This window comes from Sminthopsis crassicaudata, chromosome 5 (assembly GCF_048593235.1).
Source record: "Sminthopsis crassicaudata isolate SCR6 chromosome 5, ASM4859323v1, whole genome shotgun sequence".
In the NCBI taxonomy this organism is placed as follows: Eukaryota; Metazoa; Chordata; class Mammalia; order Dasyuromorphia; family Dasyuridae; genus Sminthopsis; species Sminthopsis crassicaudata.
This window is the reverse complement of record NC_133621.1, coordinates 199,452,423-199,471,646: the sequence shown is the minus strand read 5'-3', so window position 1 is coordinate 199,471,646 and position 19,224 is coordinate 199,452,423. Positions and strand designations below refer to the sequence as shown.

At 35.5% G+C, this 19,224-nt stretch overlaps 1 protein-coding gene across 2 annotated transcripts in view; it reads right to left on the bottom strand.

The window, feature by feature from the left end:
* Positions 1 to 15,592: 15,592 nt before the first annotated feature.
* Positions 15,593 to 19,224, bottom strand: part of LOC141542439 (tubulin alpha-8 chain) — a 29,410-nt gene continuing 25,778 nt past the window's right edge. For both annotated transcript variants that reach the window (XM_074266840.1, XM_074266841.1), the window contains exon 5: positions 15,593 to 16,316. In XM_074266840.1, coding sequence (XP_074122941.1) covers positions 16,023 to 16,316 — 294 coding nt within the window. In that variant the 3' untranslated portion in view covers positions 15,593 to 16,022. The remainder of the gene's footprint in view (positions 16,317 to 19,224) is intronic.

Below are 19,224 nucleotides of genomic sequence, written 5' to 3'. Positions count from 1 at the left end.
CTGCAATTTTTCTGCAGAGGGCAACTGTGAGCTCAGCTGAGTTTTGATTTCTCCTAGAATGGAAAGTGAAACTCAACGAGCTATTCTGGCGCTGTCCGCAACCTCCTAGGCTAGCTGAGAAGCAAGATTTGTTCCAGCAGAAAAGAAAGGGGGAGGAGAGTCAGGTAAAATGCCCTTTTTCTGCACCAGTCTTTGGGGAATCCATCCCACTTCTGTCTCCAAACCTAGAGCGCGTCCACGTACGCTGGAGCTTATAGCACTGGAGAGAAGAGTTGTGGGATGTATGTTTTATCTCGGCCACGAGTTTGATGTACACTGTGCACATAAGTATTTTTACGTGGGTGTGTAGGTGCTGTGTCTATAACGTATACATAAAAGTTCCGGGAAAATAAATCATGGTCTACATAGAATATTCATAACCCTTTCTGTCTCTCTCTGTCTCTCTCTCTATTTCTGTCTCTCTGTCTCTGTTTCTGTCTCTCTTACGTACTCATGTATGTGTTACACAACTCATGGATCTGGAAATGGCTAAACAAGTAGTGGAACCAGAATGTTATGGAATATCATTTCACCTTAAAAAAAAAAAAAAAAAAAAAGAGAGAGAATACAAAAAACTCAGAAGCATCAGAAAACAAAAATGAACTCTAAAATAAGGAAAATAATATACACAATTTTAATGGCATGAACAATAAAAATGAACTGAGCAGTGTAATTCTAAGGACCAAACTCAACTCAGAGGTGAGTTTCATTCTTCCCTTCTTTGCAAAGATAGAGTGTGTGATATTGCATATATCATGGCACATAATTGCGTTGATTGTTTGAATTGCTGTCTTCATCTGTTTTACTCTTTGTTAAACAGGATAATTCCCCCAGGAAAAAGAGTAAAGGATTAGATGCTAAGTAGTCCAATATTTTTAAAAAGAAAAAAAATATAGACTCTTATTAATGAGAAATCTTATCTTATAAGAGTTGACAGGATGCAGAAGGGATAGAATGTTCTCAAAAATTGATAATATAGCCACAAACAGTCTGAAAAAGGAGAAATGAGAAGGCATAGTTCTCATGCAAAGAACACTCTGGGCAAGGAGTTGTAAGACTTGGGTTCTAAATAATTAAATGTGCAACCTTAAAGAGGTCACTTTACTTATTTAGTTGGACTTCTGAGATCTCATTTGTAAAGGAGCTTGAGCTTATCTATGTCTAACATCTCTTCCATGTTTAACACTGTTGCATACCAGTGGGGCTATGTTGGGGTAGATGAACTTTCAACAACTTTGATTTTTTTTTGAAACATAAAAATTTAAGAACATTTTGATAGATTCCAATAATCTCCAAGCCACATGGAATGAAAAAGTTTTAAAAATATAAATTCTTAGAAGAAGAAATTCTCACCAATTGAGAATGGGATGGGATACACCTTATCACTATCATTCTTCCTTTTTTTCCTTTAAATAGTATTTTATTTCTTTCTCAATTGCATATTAAAACAGTTTTTAAAAGATTTTTTTAAAGTTTTACATCCAAAATTTATCCCTCCCTTCTTCTTGTTGTTGTTCTCTGAGAGGGCAAACAATCAGATATATTTGTATATGGACAGTCATGTGAAATATTTCCATATGAGTCATTGTACAGGAAGACTTAAACAGTCAAGAAAAAGAAAGAAAGAAAAGAAAATGAAAAATAACACACTTCAATCTGTATTCAGACAATAGTTCTTTCTCCAGAGACAGACAGCATTTCTTATCATGAGTCCTTTAGGATTGTATTGGATCATAGTATTACTGAGAATAGCTGTCATTCACAGCTCTTCATCATGTAATATTGTTGTTACTGTGTACAATGTTCTGCTCACTTTACTGCATATCGTTTCATGTAAGGCTTGCCAGGTTTTTCTGATATGATTCTGTTTGTCTCTTATAGCACAATAATATTCCATCATAAACATATACTATAATTTGTTCAGCCATTCCCCAATTGAAAGACATTTCCTCAATTTCTAATTCTTAGCCACCACAAAAAGAGCTGCTATAATTATATATATATATATATATATATATATATATATATATATATATATATATATATATATATATATATATATATATATATACTTTTCCCTTTCAAAAAAACTCTTTGGGACATAGACTTTGAAATATTACTGGGTCAAAGGGTATGTTTTATATATTATATACATGTTTTATGTTTACAGTTTGATAGTTCTTTGGGCATAGTTCCAGGTTGCTCTCCAGAATGATTGGATCACTTCAAAAATCTACCACCAACACTGCATTAGTGTTACTATGGGAATAGGGAAGACTAGGATTCATCTTTTGAGGAGAATACTGAAATAAAAAATGCTTCCCTTACCCCAAAAAAGTGATGCTACCTGACCAAAAATAATTTATAAAAGAACTTTAAAAAAAAACTTTAAAAATCAAATGAGAGTTTGAGGAAAAACTTTAAAACTTAAAAAAAAAACTTTAAAACTTTTAAAAAAATCAATCCAAAAAACACAAGAAGATTATGAAAAGAAAGTCAACCAATTGAAAAAGAAAATCAGAAAATGACTCTTTGAAAAGTAAAGGAAAGGAAGTCAGTGAAATTATAAGAGACTAAGAAATAATAAAACAAAATACAAAGAATGAAAAAATAGAAAAGTGTAGCGAGCTGTCGTCTCCAGAAGCTGCTGGATCGCTCTCTGGGAAGAGATCTGCTGTGTCTTCTACTCAAATCTTTAAGACAGATTCTTCTTCCTGTAGTGAACCGTTGTCTCCAGGCAGTTGCTGTTAACTCTTGTCCAGAGAAGTGACTTCCCTTCCTGCAGAGAGCCCCGTCAGGCCTGATGTAATGCAGAGAGTCTTCTTCTTTCTCTGAGAGTCCTCTCTTTTATTCTCCCAGAGAATGGGTGTGGGATAATGCAAGGGCTTCTGGGAAGAACCACCCCAGCCAATGAGCTTGCCCCCTCTATCAAGTCAACCTGAGTTCTCACCTTGTAATTGTCCAGAAAACCTGAATTCTCACCTTGTCACTATCCAGACAACCTCAGTTCTCACTTAGTAATCCTAACAGAAAAGAATGTGAAATATAAGAAAAACAACAGATTTGGAGAAAAGATCAAGAAGAGAAAACATTGTGGCCCTCTTTGTAGTGGCTAGAAACTGGAAACTGAGTGGATGCCCATCAGTTGGGAAATGGCTGAATAAGTTATGGTATATGAATGTTATGGTATATTATTGTTCTACAAGAAATGATCAGCAGGATGATTTCAGAAAGGCCTGGAGAGACTTATGTGAACTGATGCTGAGTGAAGTGAGTAGAACCAGGAGATCACTGTACATGGCAATAGCAAGATTATATATACAATGAGCAATTCTGATGGACGAGGTTGTTTTCAACAATGAGGTGATTCAGGCCAGTTCCAATGGTCTTGTGGTGAAGAGAGCCATCTGCATCCAAAGAGAGGATTGTGGGAACTGAGTGTGGATCACAACATAATATTTTCACTCTTTTTGTTGTTGTTTGCTTAAATTTTGTTTTCTTTCTCATTTTTTTTCCTTTTTCATCTGATTTTTCTTGTGCAGCATGATAATTGTAGAAATATACATAGAAAAAATGCACATGATTAACATATTGGATTACTTGCTATTTAGGGGAGGGGAGGGGATGAAAGGAGGAAATAAAATTTGGAACACAAGGTTTTATAAGGGTGAATATTGAAAATTATCTATGTATATGTTTTGAAAATAAAAAGCTTTAATAAAAAAAGAAAGAAAAAAGGGCTGCTATAAACTCAATGTCAGTTCTAAGAAAAAAAATAAGGATAGAAAGAGAGAGAAAGAAAGAGAAAGAAAGAAAGAAAGAAAGAGAGAGAGAGAGAGAGAGAGAGAGAGAGAGAGAGAGAGAGAGAGAGAGAGAGAGAGAGAGGAAAACAATTTAAAAATACTGGAGCTACAATTAGAATTGCACAGAATTTCTACAATAAAATTTCTACAAATAAAAGATCACAGGTTCTAAAATACTATATATCAAAAATCAAAAGAACTAGCATTGTAGTAGGAAATATATAACTAGCAAAATTAAGTATATTGTATGAAAATTTTTTAAAAGGACATTCAATGATTGCCAGGTGTTCAGGATTTTGTCTCAAATAAATTTGAACTCAATAGAAAATTTAATAGGGAGAATTAACAATAAAGACTAATTTCAAAGGACTCAGTAAGAACAAATTGTTTATATTTTATATGTGGAAATGTAAACCATATGTCTAAGATTGACATTAGTAATTGGATAGGTCCAAAAGAAAGACTGGCATAGAGCTAAGTATGATGTGACTCTAAAAAACAAAACAATGTGGAAAAAGGTTAAAAATATTAATTTTGTTATATGAATAATGGGAGTGGAGGGCTGGTAGTTCTGAAAACCAATTCACATTGGGAATGTGTATATATAATATATATGTGTGTATACATACATACATCAAGGATACAGCACCCTCCAAAATCTATAAAGAAATGAGGGGAGAAGAGGGAGAATAAATAGGATAAGGCAGGGTATAAAAGGGAGTGTAAATGAATGAGAGTGGGATAAGGTATGTAGATTAATGAGAAAGGGATAAAGAGGGAGGGAAAGGGAGACATAGAATAAAGTGGGGTATGGAATGCCATTTAGATTAACAAGAGTGGGATAAGGTTTGTAGGGATGGAGTAAAGAGAAAGGGACTGGGTAGGGAGAAGAGAAAAGGGATGGATCCAAGGAGGGAGAGGAAACAGCAGGGAGATTAAGTAATAATAAGGTAAATTAATGGGTAGAAGTAAAACAGAAGAGTTACCAGGGATCAGAAATAAGAGATATACACAAATATAATAACAATAATCAGGAGTAGAATTTATTAGAAATAAAAGTAGGGTTAGTTAATCTTAAAGTCAAACTTTTAAAAGATTCAATCAAGAGAAACCCACATTATATGTCAGTCATATTGATATTGTCTTAGATATATGTATATGTGTATGTATGTATGTATATATATATATATGTATGTATGTGTGTGTGTGTATGTAGGTATGTGTGCATATATATTTATAGTGTATAAATACATAAATACACCTGTGCTTAATTGCAGCTTGCTTACAGGGGGTGGCAGGGAGGAAAAGGAGAAAAAGGAATAAAATAAAAAGTATACAGCAGAAACAAAAGAAAACCTAAAAGGAAGCAAATGAAAGATGGACAGCTATGTATATAGTATCTTCTATTATTACATATGCTTTTTTGAAATGGAAATTTATTGCTATGTATTTTGAATCTTCCCCAATATTCTGCTGAGGACATGATAAATTTTCTTTTCTGTTGTTTTTTTAGTCTTCTTTTTTTAATTTTTTTATCTTGCATTTAAGTTTTAAATAAATACATTAAGAAATAAAAATTGGCATAGACATATATTATTATCAACAAACAAAAGCCCCAAATGAACTATGGGCAACTTTTTTAAATTTGCTAATTTTTATATTTACCTATATGTGTTCAGAGGAGAATAAATAGAGTGGCAATGGCAACACCTATTCTGCAACAGTTAATTTTTCTAGGACATAGATCCACTCCTTAAAACATGGTAACACTATCATCCAGCCTAGCATAGACGAGGCATTAGTTCTGATAAGGATTGTGATCAGGTTCCAGAATACTTCAGGATGTCCGAAAGGAAACAGGAAATTGCAATTCACATAGCCAAGTAGATAATAAATACTAATGTTTTACCCAAGCAATGCATTCCTTGAATCTAATTGCTTATGTTTATTGATACATGTGGTGATTACTTCCTGTTTAAGCAAAATTTTGTTTTATTATGCTTTTGTTTATGTATGTGCTAATGTAACATATTCTTCATGTAAACTAGCAGTGTAGTGACTAAAGCCTTCAAGTGGCCTGTCTATTGCCTGACTGTTGCTGTATATTTGCTGAACATAACATTGTAAGGGGATTGCCTGAGACAAGGAGTTAAGCATCATTCTTCTATTATATATTGATGCATATTTGATGCTATATTATTTCATTCTAGATGGCATGTCTAGCACAACTTATTTGCAAATTCTTTTTTTTAATGTTCTGTTTTTTCTAACTACATGTGAAAAGTTTTTAGCATTTGTTTTATTTTTTAAATGAGTTCCAAATTTTCTCTCATCTTCCTTTTCATTCTTAACACATTGAGAAGGCAAGCAATTTTACATAGAGTCATGTAAAACACATTTCCATATTAGTTATGTTGCCCATTAGTCCAGACACCTCTCCCCCCCCCAAAAAAAAAAGGAAAAGAAAGAAAAATTTTAAAGTATGCTTTAATCTGTGCTCAGACTCCATTCTTTCTCTGAAGATGGTATTTTATGTCATGAGCCCTTTGGAATTGTCTTGAATCATTCTTCTGCTGAAAATAGATGTCATTTACAGTTAACATATATTAGTTTTATATATTAATATATTAGTACTAATTATTATATATTAATATATAATATTATTTTTACTGTATACAATGTTATCCTGTCTCTGTTCACTTAATTTTTCATCAGATCATGTAAGTTCTTGTAAGATTATGTAAATTCATGCATCAGTTCATGTAAATCTTTCCAGGGTTTTTCTGAAAGCATCCTGCTCATCATTCCTTATAAGATAATAGTATTCTATATACTCCAGTTTATAAACATCCTCTTCGTTTTAAATTCTTTGACAATTTATAGCAGCCAACAGAGATGCTATAAATATTTTGTACATGTAGATTCTTTCCACCTTTTAAAAAAATCTCTTTGAAATATAGATCTAGAACAGTAGTATTGATGAGTCAAAAGGTATGCAATTGTATAAACCTTTAAGTTTAGATACTAATTGTTTTTCAGGATAGTTGAATCAATTCACAACTCCAACAGTGTGCCCAATTTCCCTATATCCCCTCCAATATTTGCCTTTTTTTTCTGTTATAATAACTAATTTGATAGATATAAGGTGGTACCTCAGAGTTATTTTAACTTATTTTTCTCTAATCAATAGTGGTTTAGAGCATTTTTTCATATGACTATAGATAGCTTTGATTTCTTCATCTGAAAACTGCCTGTTAATGTTCTTTGATGATTTTTCAATTGGGGAATTATATTCTTATAAATTTAGTTCTGTCCTCTATACATTTGCAAAATGAAATCTTTAGCAGAGAAACATGGTAAATTTCTTCCCCTCTCCCCCAAGTTTTCTGCTTTCCTTCTGATCTTGACTACATTGGTCTTATTTGATCCAACTATTTTATGTTGTCTATAGTTATTTTAAATGGAATTTTTCATTTTATATCATGATGTTGAATTTTATTGATATTATATAGAATGCTAATGATTTATGCAGGTTTATTTGATATCCTGTAACTTTTCTAATGTTGTTAATTATCTCAATTAGTTTTTTTTTTTCAGTTGATTCTTTAGGATTCTCCAAATATGCCGTCATATCATCTGCAAAAAATGTTAATTTTGTTACCTCATTGCGTATTCTAATTCTTTCAGTTTCTTTTTCTTCTCTTATTGTTATAGTTGGCATTTCCTGTATAACATTGAAATTTATACACATTACAGACAAACCACCAACCACCCTAAGTTCAATTTAATATAGGACTCCAAAGTTTCAATTTCCAAGCCCCTGTATGAATTGAGACTTTGACCAGTTATATAGAAAGCAAGCTAAATATCCTGAGACATCTGTATTTGTACTTCTTTCACTTCATAAGGGAGGGATCAGATAACGTACATCCTAGGCACATAGGTTCAATAGAACTTCCAGAATTTAGGAAACAACAAACCTCTTAATTGATATTACTACATGTTTTATTATTCATTTAGCAAAATTCTTTTCTATCAATTCATTTTAAGCATTAAGTTGGCAAACTAGACATTACCTTGAACATAGTAAGAAATCTAAAAAACTTGTCATATTAAAAACTAATTAAGATTAATGGTGTTTATACTAGAAAAGAGAAAAATTAATGGGAAATATAATTGTTTCTATATATTTGAAGGGTCCTCAGGGCAGTTAGGTAAAGGAATTGTTAGAATATAGGGTCTGGAGTTTTGAAGACTCATATAACTGAATTTAAATCTAGCCTTAGACATTTAGTAGTTATGTGACTCTGAGACAATCATTTAACCTTGTCTGACTTAGAATGAGCCAGAGAAGGAAATAGCAAGTCATCCCAGTATCTTTGTGAAGAAAATTCCAAATGGTGACATGAAGAGTTGGACTCAACTGAAAAATGATTGAAAAACAGCAATAATACATAAGAGAGGGATTATAATTATTTTAATTAGTCATAGAGATTAGAATTAGAGGGGGAGCCAGAATGGCAGCCAGAGAGAGCTGGCCTTAAAGTTAAGGAAGTCTGGATGCAAGTTGTCTTACCATCTTTTCATTTCATTATTCAACTAAAATTGTTCTCTCCAAAGTTACTAATGATCTTTTAATTGCCAAATCTAATGGTCTTTTCTCAATCCTTAGTCTTTGAATTCTCTGAAACCTATGACAACGTCAATCACCTCTTCTTCTTGATACTTTCTTTTCTCTAGCTTTTTGTGAAATCTCATAACAACTTCTCTGAATTCTTTGTTGGACTTTCATCTAGGTCACGTTTACAAATTTGAGATGTCCCTCACCTGTTCTGACTCCTCTTTTCTTCTTCCTCTATACTATTTTACTTGGCTATGTCTTCAATTCCCATAAATTCAACTATCATCTGCATGCATATGGCTCTCAGATATATTTATCTAATTCCCTCAAATATCTCCAATGGAATGTCCTTGGACATCTTCTACTCAATTCACCCCAAACCAAATTGATTATCTTTCCCTTGACTCCTCTCCTCTTCTTAACTTCCCTATTACTGTTGAGTAAACCACCATCCTACCAGTCATCCAGGATCTCAACCTAAGTGTTCTCATTATTCTCATTAACTTCTCATACTTTCTTACCCTCCTCCAACTCCTGACATATCCAATCTATTGCCAAGTTCTGTCACTTCTACATTGGCACTATCTCTTGGACACTCCCTCTTCTCTCTTATAATACTGCCACCCACCTGGCATAAGACCTTATCACTATACATCTGGAATATTGCAGTAGCCTGATTAGTCTGTCACTACTCTCTCCCAACTCCAGTCTATGTTTCAAAGTAGTCTTCCTAAAGTACAATTCAATAAACTGCAGCTGCCATCCAAAACCCCCAGGACAAAATATAAAAATCGTTTTTTGGCTTTTAAAGCTCTTCACAACATGATTTCTCCCTTTTATAATGGGGTATCAGCACATACTACCTCCTTCACATTGTCTTGTAAATTTTAGCCAAATGGAACTCCATTCCCTCTTCTCTTGCCCTTTCCTAATTGCATACTATTGCCCTATGCCCCATGCCTACAATGGTTATCCCTCACCTACATCTATTGAAGACTTTTCCTTTCTTCATTACTCAACTGAAATACAGCCCCTTTTTGAGGTCTTCTCTGGCACTCTATCATCACTACAATGGGAAGAGGGATCTTTTCTTTCTGATATTTCTTGTGGCATTTGTCTGATTTTCTTTTGCCTCTATCATATCCTATTTTGCACCACACTTTTTTGTGTCCATGCTCTATCAAGTTGCTATTAGACTTAAGAGCAAAGACTAAGCCATTTTTATCTTAGCAGGAACTTCACAGGTATCTACTGAACTGACTTAAATTGAACTTACAGCATTTGCTCTGTGGAGTATATTTAATCCTTTCAATGGAGTCTGGTTCTTTATGGGTTTATTTTACCATTTACCATTTAAGTGGTAAAAATTTACCATTAAAAAAAAAAAAAACACTTACCTTGAGGAAAGTTACTTGAAGAAAGCCTAATGTGAATAAAAATTTTCAAGAATTCTGTGAAAAGGAATGTCAATCTTATTTTCCTAGTAAAGAACATAAAATCACAGGCTTTAAGTCACAAAATATTATAGAGGTTATCTGGTCCAATCCCTTTGTTTTACAGGAGAGACCCAGAAAGATTAAATAAATGGTCAGAGGTCACACAGATAGCAAAAACAGAGTTAGAATTCAAATTCAGGTCCTTTGACCTAAAATATTTCCATTCCCAGCTTTCCTTTTCATTTTTTTATTATTCTTATTTATAATTTTACACATAAAATTTTAAGATTCTGTTATTTTGTGAAATAACCTATTGACATGTTGATTGGCATTATATTAAATCTATAAATTAAGTTGGGTAATAATAATTTTTTAAACTGTATTTGTTCAACATAAGCATTATTCAGTAGATTTAAGTAGATATTCAATGCCTTTTCCACTATACTACATTGCTTTTTCTCAGGAAAAAAAATGTGGTTTGTCCTTTTGGGAAAAAAAAAATTGCTGGTGACATAAATTATATATATATATATATATATATATTTGGTGAGGCAATTGGAAAGTATCTGACACCAGATTTGAACTCTTCCTGACTTCAGGGACAATATTCTATCCATTACACCTTTTTATATTTCTTGATGAAATTTATTCAACCATGGAAACATATAAAGCTATATTAAGCTGTTATTGAATGACTCCCCTTGTTTAATTTCTCCATCCCATTTTTATTCTGTTTTTTTAATATGCATTATTTCTTATTCTTCTATTCTTCTTTCCCATTATACTAAAAAGTTTGCTTTTGAAAGTGAAGGGATTGGATTGTTTCTTTACTAGTTCCACTGGACATTATCTTTTAAGAGGCAGCATGTTAAGGGCAGGATAAGAGAGAAAAAGGAGAATATTTTAAGTTTCTTTTTCCCCGTGTGTACTGCAGGAAGGTTAAAGTTGGCAGAAAATGAAAAGAAAGTAATCATCATGGTGGTTTCATTTGTTTTGCTATTCCTCTTTAATTCTTTAGCCTCTTATAGTGTTTTGGCATCTTGCTGAATGAATGAATGAATGAAAGAATAAAGAAAAAATGCATTTATTAAGTGCTTAGTATGTGTCAAGTACTAGGAATACAAATACAAATTTAAAAAACAGTTTATTAGCTCGAGAAGTTTACATTCTAGAGCACTGAACCCGAAGTCAGGAAGGTCCAAGTTTAAATGTGGTCTTGGATCCTACTAGCTGTGTGATCTTGGGCAGGTCACTTAAACTCTCTCTGCCTCAGTTTCCACTGCTATAAAATGGAGATAATAATAGCATTTATCTCGTAGGATTATTGTGAGGATCAAATTAGATATTTGTTTTTTGTTTTTGTTTTTGTTTTTGCCATGTTTCAAAATTTTTATTTATGGCATGTTCTTCCTACTTTATTCTTGATTTTTATGGAAAAATTATGTGAGATCATTTTATGATAAGTAATCAAATGAGATATTTGTAAAGCATTTGGTAAACATTAAAATATTACATAAACTATTATTATTATTATGGAAGATAACAGATAGTGGTGACCAAGGAGGGGGAGTTTTGATCTGGAAAGTCAATTGACTCCTTTCCAGAAACTGTAGCATTGTAGCATTGGTTCGGTTACTATATGAAGAACAACACTGAAAAGCACAGTAGCTTAGCTGAAGGACAGTCAGTCTGGAGATTAATTAGATATAATAAAATCCAACTCATCAGGATATAGTCCCAAGGCTCTGGGGCAAGAGCTGTGGTGCTGGGGTTTGGGCAGAGGAAAATGAGATATTCAATTCCAAATGCTTCAGCACTAAGTCTGGGGAGGAGAAAAAGAAAGACTCTTGCAGAAAACAGTTTCTCAATATGTTCCTGATTTCCAGCTTGTCTGTCTAGAGGCTTTGAGAAATTTTCCTCTGCAAGAGATTGGACTTGTCCCCTGGTTGAACAAGATGTCAGTTCATTCCTATCTAAAAGACTTGTGTTCTGTTATATTTCAATTTGCAGAACTCTGATTTCTTTTTGGATAAATGGTTTTAATCATTATAGACTAATTGTAATTGTCTTTTGTGAAACTAGCATTTGGGGGAAGGAGTTAAGCTTGAAGGTATAAATCTAGATTACTCTCTTCCTTTAAAAAATAGCATCAAGGAAAGTATCTTGAACCTAAAAATCACCTCTCTAAACTAGCCAATATTTAGAGCAGGAGAATGGGCCCAGAGGTTTTTTTCTGTTTTTCTCTAAATGAGAAAGGTCCTGGATTAGAATTATATCTATCTACTTCCTGTGAGGTCTCTGTATATACTTTTACACATCCCCATGTGGATCTTTGGGTATATGTTCTATGTGAGTATGTCTATTGCTTATAAACCCCCACCAATGGATATACCCTTAAAAATCAGCCAGGATATAATTAGCCATGCTACAGGTATCATGAACCCCATTTTGGAGATGAGGGAACTAGATTGAAAAAAATTCAATGAGTTGCCAAAAGTTACATAGTTAGGTCTGAGTCAGGTTTAGCACACAGGTTTCATGAATCCAAATATATTGCTCTTGCAATTTGCATTTAAGCTAGGAACATTTTAAAAGGCAAATGGTACAGAGGAAAGAAATCAAAATTTTAAAACTACTGTTTTCCCCAAAATAAAGGGGAAGTGGGATCAGAAAACAATTCCCCAAACTTGGTTAAAGAAAGATCTAAGAGTGAGGCAAAGGAAGGTCCAGGAGGATAACTAGTGTGCACTTTCAATGAATCTACATTCAACCAATAGAACCAAAGGCCACCTGGGGTTACTTTACACTCGCTGCTACTAGGAGGTGCCATAGTGCATAAAATGCCAGGTCCCTGAGTCAGGAAGTTTCTTGTTCCTGAGTCTCAGACACTAGCTGTGTGAATGGACAAGTCCTTACCTTGTTTCTTTCAGTTTCCTCATCTGTAAAATCAGCTAGAGAAAGAAACTCCAGTATCTGCCAAGAAAACTTCAAAAGTCACTCACAAAGAATCAGACATGATTGAAAATGACTGAGCAAACATTTCTCTGTTTACATGTTACATTTTCCCAATAAAATGGAAGCTCCTTGAACAAAGGACTACTTTTCATTTTATTTTCATTTTGTATCAGCACCTAGCAAAAGGGAAGGAGGAAAAAGAGGGAGGGAATAAGCAGTTATATAGTTCCTACTATGTGCCAGGCACTAGGCTAAGTGCTTTTAAAAATATTCTCTCATGATACCATACTGAATATGTAAAAAAAAAAAAAAAAAAAACAGTGAAATAATTCAGGGAAGGGAGAGAGGATGGTTCTTTTCAAATAAATCTCAGGAGAAGGAAGGAAGGAAGGAAGGAAGGAAGGAAGGAAGGAAGGAAGGAAGGAAGGAAGGAAGGAAGGAAGGAAGGAAGGAAGGAAGGAAGGAAGGAAGGAAGGAAGGAAGGAAGGAAGGAAGGAAGGAAGGAAGGAAGGAAGGAAGGAAGGAAGGAAGGAAGGAAGGAAGGAAGGAAAGAAGGAAGGAAGGAAGGAAGGAAGGAAGGAAAGAAGGAAGGAAGGAAGGAAGGAAGAAAGATCTCACTTGATCCAACCCTATCTCATAGTAAAGTAGATATTTTTATTATATTTTACAATTGAGAAAATTAAGGTAAAAAGAAGTTAAGCAGCTTCCTCAAAGTCATACAGCTACTAAGTGTCTAAGGCTGGATCTAAATTCAGGATTGTCTGACTCCATGCTCATTGAACCACCTACTGCCTCCACATGCCTTTCTTGCACACAGTAGACCTATAACTAAATGTGTGTTGGGTTAGATTGGGTCAGAACAAGTGTGATCTAGCTATATACAAGGCTCCATGATGTTTATGATGTTGTTCAGCATATAAGATGGGGTGTTGACTGGATAACACTACAGAAGGAAAAATTCCACTGCTCCATGAGGAAGAAGTCTGGAAAAGGGTGATGTGGGAGAGATTTTTATGGATGACATTTAATTACATTTTCTGACATGGGAGTTGTATCAAAAAAGTGTCTTTGCCTGAAGTTTCCCAATACTTTGGAAGAGACTTTTTATTGTAGTAGTGAGTAATTGCCATTAGCTCCCTGATGATGTTGGGTTTTTTGTGTTGTTTTTTTTTTTTGGGGGGGGGGTATATTTTCCGAGAAATAGTTAAGATTCAAGGGTCATATCTTAAACCAAAACCAATCTGAATTCTCATTGGTTGACCACCAATAGGTCCTAGGCCAAGCCCTATTCTGTCATTTTTTAGATCCTGATTGACTCAAAATGATCTTTCCTTCCCAAATTTATTCATTTAGATTTTTTTTTGACATAAGAGATTCTTGGCTTCTCTTGCTACCCAGCCTTAATCACTGAATGGGTACTGCCTCCGTCAAACTGAGACCTGTGGAAGAACTTAGCTTAAAAAGGCCAAAGGCTCCCATTGACCCAGAACCATTTCCAGTGTCCTGATCTATATCTGGCCCCTGGACCCAGATCGCTCTGGAGACAAAAGTGAGGCAGATGACCTTGCACAGCCCTCCCTTACTTATATCCAATTCACTTGCATGTCATACCATCACCTCCTGAAGTCATGGTCACCTTGAAGAAGGACAAACAAGATGCAGGGTGCACTGGGTGAAAAGGGGGTAGAGACCAATAGAAGAGGATATCCTAGTAAGCTGGAGGATAAATTGGAAACAGCATCCCAAAGATGGAATCATTAAACCATGATTAACAGGCAGAAAATTAAGCAACAGGCAGAAAATCTAAGAATCACTGAAACAGAGCAAGGCAAAAGCTTTCTTACTGTGTGAAGCAGACACATGATGGTGAGCAGGAGACCAAAAGAGATCCTATAATAAACAGCTTTTGTAGAATCTGTTCTATCTACTTCAGCAGCTGAAGGTCAGAATAATCAGAATTTCCCTCCCTTTCTTATTTAGTAAGTTAAGTCTTTTGAATTGTAAAAAACAAAATGTATGTCCTTTATATAAAAGGATAATGCTACTCCCAGTTCCATATCATAAAAGGATAATGCTATTCCAATTATGTTCCATATTGAGCTGTTCTGAGAGTTTTATTTGCTTTTCCCCAAAACTAGCCATCAATTTTCCTTGGAATTTTCAAGGACAGCTGGTTGGATGTCAGGGTACAAGGACATAGAGTGAAACTAAGTAGCCTGAAGAGGAAATAAATATGTCTTTACCCTCATGAATAAAAGTCATAGGCTTCCCAGCCTCACCAATCCCAGACTCAATCAGTTATAGAAAATATTAAATTGAAGCAGCTACTTGGTGCAGTGAATAGAGCACTGGCCCTAAAGTCAGGAGGTGCTGAGTTGAAATGTGGTCTCAGACACTTAACACTTCCTAGCTGTGTGACCCTCCCAAAAAAGAAAAGAAAAACAAAATCTCAGATCTTCTATGATGAAGAAAGAGTGGCTGATAAAGAGAAATAATGAAAGAGTGGCTGATAAAGAGAAATAATGCTATCCTTGAATTTAGAGGCGAAAGAAATTGCATCCAGCATGTTATTTCCCAGATGAGGACCCTAAGGACATGAAAGATAAATGTCTTAGGTTACGTAGAAAGTAAACAGGAAAATCAACATTTGAACCCAGAATATCCTCCGGATATTTTTACATTGAGGAAAATGACCAATTATTTAATTTCTCCCAAATAGAGGAAGACTCAAGTACTCCTTTAATTTTATTGATTTATTCACAGGATCTCATAATCTTTTCTCTGTCCCCATATCCAGGCCTTGCTGCTTTCCCCTAAAAACAAACACATAACCCAGTCCCTATTACCTTGAGCTGTTGATCCAAACCTGAACTGCAAAATAAAACTATTGGTTACACCCCAACTCAGATGTACATTGGATTTGATTGGAGCATTGAAATCAGGCCTTTGGACAGTGACCCACAAGTTGGTTGAACATACAGAAGGACATGGTTGACTGGGTGAAAAATGGGTTCATTATTGAACCTATTAGCAACTACCTAACTTATGAATGTTATTTCCAGGTACCCATTCCAGTGAGTCAGGCATTTCTTCTTTGGAAAATCATATTTCATTGAGTAGAGGCCATACATAGCAAACATAGACAATAAATAAGGGGAATGTATATAATTAAAACTCATCCCCTTCATTCTCATCTTCGAACGAGTCAGTCCCCACCTCTTCGTAGTCTTTCTCCAGAGCAGCCAGATCTTCTCTGGCTTCTGAAAACTCGCCTTCTTCCATGCCCTCACCAACATACCAGTGCACAAAGGCCCGTTTAGCATACATCAAATCAAACTTGTGATCCAGTCGGGCCCAGGCTTCAGCAATGGCAGTGGTGTTGCTCAGCATGCAGACAGCCCGATGAACCTTGGCCAGGTCCCCTCCTGGCACCACTGTTGGGGGCTGATAGTTGATACCCACCTGAAGTACAAAAGGAGGGGAAAAAATCAGAGGTGACTATCGGGCAGTCATTGGGTCAGTTGGAAATATGAACATATCATAGACGTATTAAAGGTACTTTGATGATAATGATCGTCCAAGTAATAAGAGACTGAGATGTGGGTTGAGTAGTAGGTTGAGATGTAAAAGGAAGTGAGTTGATAAGTATATGTAGAGGAGAACGGTAAAAAGAGGAAGTTCAGGTCCTGGGTATGGAGGAAAAGGAGTAGAAGAGGTGACTTAAGGGATAAAAAAAATAATAGCAGAGGGCTAATTAAGGTATCTGGAAAATTCTAAAGTTTTAAGGGCTACTGAGAGAAAGGGTTATGGGAAGATCAGGAGGACAGCCCAAGAGAGGGGGAATGATGAGAAGGACAAATTTTACATTGTTATCTCCCCCTTCTTGGAACTTTTTCTTCCCATGAATTAATTTTCTTTCTACCTTTTCCTACAGTAACTTTCGATGACTTCTCCAAATATTTATGCTTCCCCTTAACTCTTGAAATATCTCAAAGCTCTAATCTTTCTTCTTTACACACTGTTTTTATTGAGAGTTCAACAGCTCCTCTCATCTTCCCACAGGATTTTATAATTTTCCTTTTGTACTTTCTCTTATACCTTATAAGGTTATTTGTAACAAGAAATGGCTTTTTCCCCTCCTAAGCTCCATGAGGGAGGACCAAGACCATGTCTTATTCTTCTTGCTATTTCCCATAGTTCCTAACACTGTGCCTTCCAAAAAAGGAGAATTATGTAAATATTTGTTGAACAAAACAGGTTAATAGGAAAATAAAAGTTGGCAAATAAGAGTAGTAAATAGGGTTACTATTAATATGTAGGCAGATACACCAAATTAGGACATATGCATCCCTCAAATGGATCAAGTCATAGATTACTTTATAGTATTTTATAGATTTAAAACGTTGTGGAAAAAAAATTGGTTTCTTTCCAGCTGGCAAGTTTCTTTTAGACATATAATCAAAAGGAAAGCCATATGACAAAGTGGTTAGAGTACCAGCCCTGAAGTCAGAAGGACCTGAGTTCAAATCTGGCCTTAAATATTTAATACTTACTATTAAAGTCACTTAACCCCAACCACAAGAAAGGAAGAAAGGAAAGAAGGAAGGAAGAAAGGAAAGAAGGAAGGAAGGAAGGAAGGAAGGAAGGAAGGAAGGAAGGAAGGAAGGAAGGAAGGAAGGAAGGAAGGAAGGAAGGAAGGAAGGAAGGAGGGAGGGAGGGAGGGAGGGAAGGAAGGAAGGAAGGAGGGAAGGAAGGAAGGAAGGAAGGAAGGAAGGAGGGAAGGAGGGAAGGAAGGAAGGAGGGAAGGAGGGAAGGAGGGAGGGAAGGAGGGAGGGAAGGAGGGAGGGAAGGAGGGAAGGAAGGAGGGAAGGAAGGAAGGAAGGAAGGAGGGAAGGAGGGAAGGAAGGAAGGAGGGAAGGAAGGAAGGAAGGAGGGAAGGAAGGAAGGAAGGAAGGAGGGAAGGAAGGAAGGAAGGAGAGAAGGAAGAAAGGAAGGAAGGAGGGGAGGAAGGAGGGAAGGAAGGAAGGAAGGAGGGGAGGAAGGAGGGAAGGAAGGAAGGAAGGAGGGAAGGAAGGAAGGAGGGAAGGAAGGAAGGAAGGAAAGAAGGAAGAAAGGAAGGAAAGAAGGAAGAAAGGAAGGAAGGAAGGAAGGAAGGAAGGAAGGAAGGAAGGAAGGAAGGAAGGAAGGAAGGAAGGAAGGAAGGAAGGAAGGAAGGAAGGAAGGAAGGAAGGAAGGAAGGAAGGAAGGAAGGAAGGAAGGAAGGAAGGAAGACATAACCAAAAAGTTTAGGGAAGGTGATCTTTCGAGGATTGGGACCTATTCCAAGTTCTCTGGTCATCAAGATTTAATGCTAGCAGGTGCCCATGTCTCCTGAGAGAGGCACAATTGAAAAGAAAAACAAGAAATTTGACTAAGAAAAACAAGCCAGGCCTGACTTTCTGACTGATCAAGTGATAGCAAATAGCCAATGTCTCCTCTGGGGAATCCCAGCCCAAGTTGAAAATGAGACTACTAGTAAACTGTTCCCATACAGCCCCCTACCTCAGAGAAACCCCAAGAGATTAGAAAAAGCTTGGAGCTCAAATCTGAGGGTACCAAATCACAATGTTCTTTGCAAGATTGGGAAGGACACTAGAAAAAAATCCTTCAAAAATTTTACATTTCACCTCCTATTTATTTCTCAACTCCCTATAGTTTGATTTTCAGTCCCTTCACTCAAACAAAACTGCACTTCCCAAGGTCACCAAGTATTTTGTTTACCTGCTAAATCCAATGACTGCTTATTAATTCTTACTTAATTTCTCTAAAACTTTTGACACTGATGATCAACTCTTCCTCCTGGATATTCTCTCCTCATTAGACTGTTTTACTATTTTTCTCTCCTAGTTTTTCTGCTACCTAACTGTCCTTTCCTGGTCTCCCTTCCTCAAAGCTGATGTACCCCTACCACAAGTATTCCTCAAGGTGACCTAAGACCACACTCCTCCCTTTATTATATTATTATTATAGCTTTTATTTTTATTTTTATTATATTATTATTATAGTTTTACAAATAAAATATATATATAGTGGCTGTTTTAGTATCTCTAGGTAGAGATTCAAACTGAACTGTTACCCCAACACTAGAATTAATAAGCAAGTTATCAGAAGCAAATAGGTAGTAGGGTGAATAGAGATTTGGGCCTAGAATCAGGAATATTTGAATTTGAATCCAACCTTGGACACTTTCTAGCTTTATGATCCTGGGCAAGTTAATATACTTAGTTTGCCTCATTTTCCTCAATTGTAAAATGTACTTCCTTCTCTGATTGTTGTGAATATTAAATAATATTTATAATTATTATCATGCCAGAACTAAGAGGTCATTGTA